At 41.0% G+C, this 1,326-nt stretch overlaps 1 gene segment (V, D, J or C); it reads right to left on the bottom strand.

The window, feature by feature from the left end:
• Positions 1-17: 17 nt before the first annotated feature.
• Positions 18-1,039, bottom strand: LOC111733958. The segment is given in 2 exon segments: positions 18-685; positions 889-1,039. Coding segments are annotated over 2 exon segments (393 nt in total).
• Between the last annotated feature and the right edge of the window lie 287 nt (positions 1,040-1,326).

Genomic DNA, 1,326 nt, shown 5'->3' with positions numbered 1-1,326 from the left:
CATAAATGTATGAATGATTCTGAAGATTTAAATAAATTAACAACACACCAGTAGAGTCATCTATTTGGTCTAAAGATAATTAGATCAATCTTCCACTTCAATAAAACCAACACAAGATTAATAAGTTTGCTTGTCTTTTTGTTTTAGAATTTTTAAGATGCTATACATTCTATCTTAATGTATTCTAAAGAATAGGAGATAGATATGTTTTTAATGGATGGACTATCTAGACATTCTATATGACTTGAACTAAGGTTTCTTTACCAAAACCCCACCTGTGCTGACACAGCCCCTGCTTCATCCTGTCTGTGATAGTCTCTCCCCAGGGGCCCTATCGCATGTTAACAATTTTGTGGAGCTCCCTCAGGCAGCCACATCACTGTGGCTTCTCTTAAAGCACAGAAATACACTGCTGAGTCCCCAACTTGCGAGGCTGTGATGGTGAGGTTGACGGACCTGGCTGATTTCTGGAAGTTCAGAGAATACCGACCCTGTGTTGTACTTTGTTCATTATAAGAGTCTTGCTGAATAAGGTAAGTCATTTCCCCACTTGGCGGTTGTTTGTACCAGAATAAGTAATAGCTGTAACTGCTAGTCTCATATACACAGTCCAAAGTTGCAGCCTCGTTCTCCATCACAGCAATTGCAGATTGGGTTTGAGTTACCTTCTGGGTCATGCTGGATCCTGCAGGAAAGAGAAAAGAAATAGACTGACCCCTTATTTGTAACCGTGAGAGTATAAGGGAGGAAGTGGCTTAGGGCCCAACACTCTGGTTCCATTGCCCATTATCCTCTCTCTTTAACCTCATCAGACAATAATCATCTGCTTCTCCCCACAGCCTTGGGGACTGAGAGGAGCTTAAGTCCTATGTTTGTGGCCATCCTTACCAAGACAAATAGAGGCTATGACTGTTCTCAGCGCATTGGCGATCAGCATATTGGGAGCTCTTCTCTTGAGTGAAATGTCCTCTGTTCTGTCTCAAATCCAAGTCTTAATTCTATACCCTGTGCTCAAGAGGAAAAAGCAAGGTTACTGGGCTATGTGATGCTCTGCCCTCATACAGGAAATAGAGTTAGCAGATATAGAACAAGAGTGTCATGTCACATGCTTCCTGTGTAGGTAGAAAATGCTAGACTCCCGAGCACCTATTTTGTCTAATTATAACTTATCAGACTGGAAATAAACAGTGGGGAAAGTGTTCAGTTAATTTCTCTTTGATGGTAAGTGTGGGACATTTATAGAACACAATTTATTATGTAGTATGGTGAATATATGGGATAACATCATGCCTTCTGAGTCACGAAATCTGTCAATTGTGTGTGCCA

This window comes from Pteropus vampyrus, unplaced genomic scaffold (genome assembly GCF_000151845.1).
Source record: "Pteropus vampyrus isolate Shadow unplaced genomic scaffold, Pvam_2.0 Scaffold703, whole genome shotgun sequence".
Lineage (NCBI taxonomy): Eukaryota > Metazoa > Chordata > Mammalia > Chiroptera > Pteropodidae > Pteropus > Pteropus vampyrus.
Note: the sequence above shows the minus strand (reverse complement) of the source record. Positions and strands in the feature narration are given on the sequence as shown.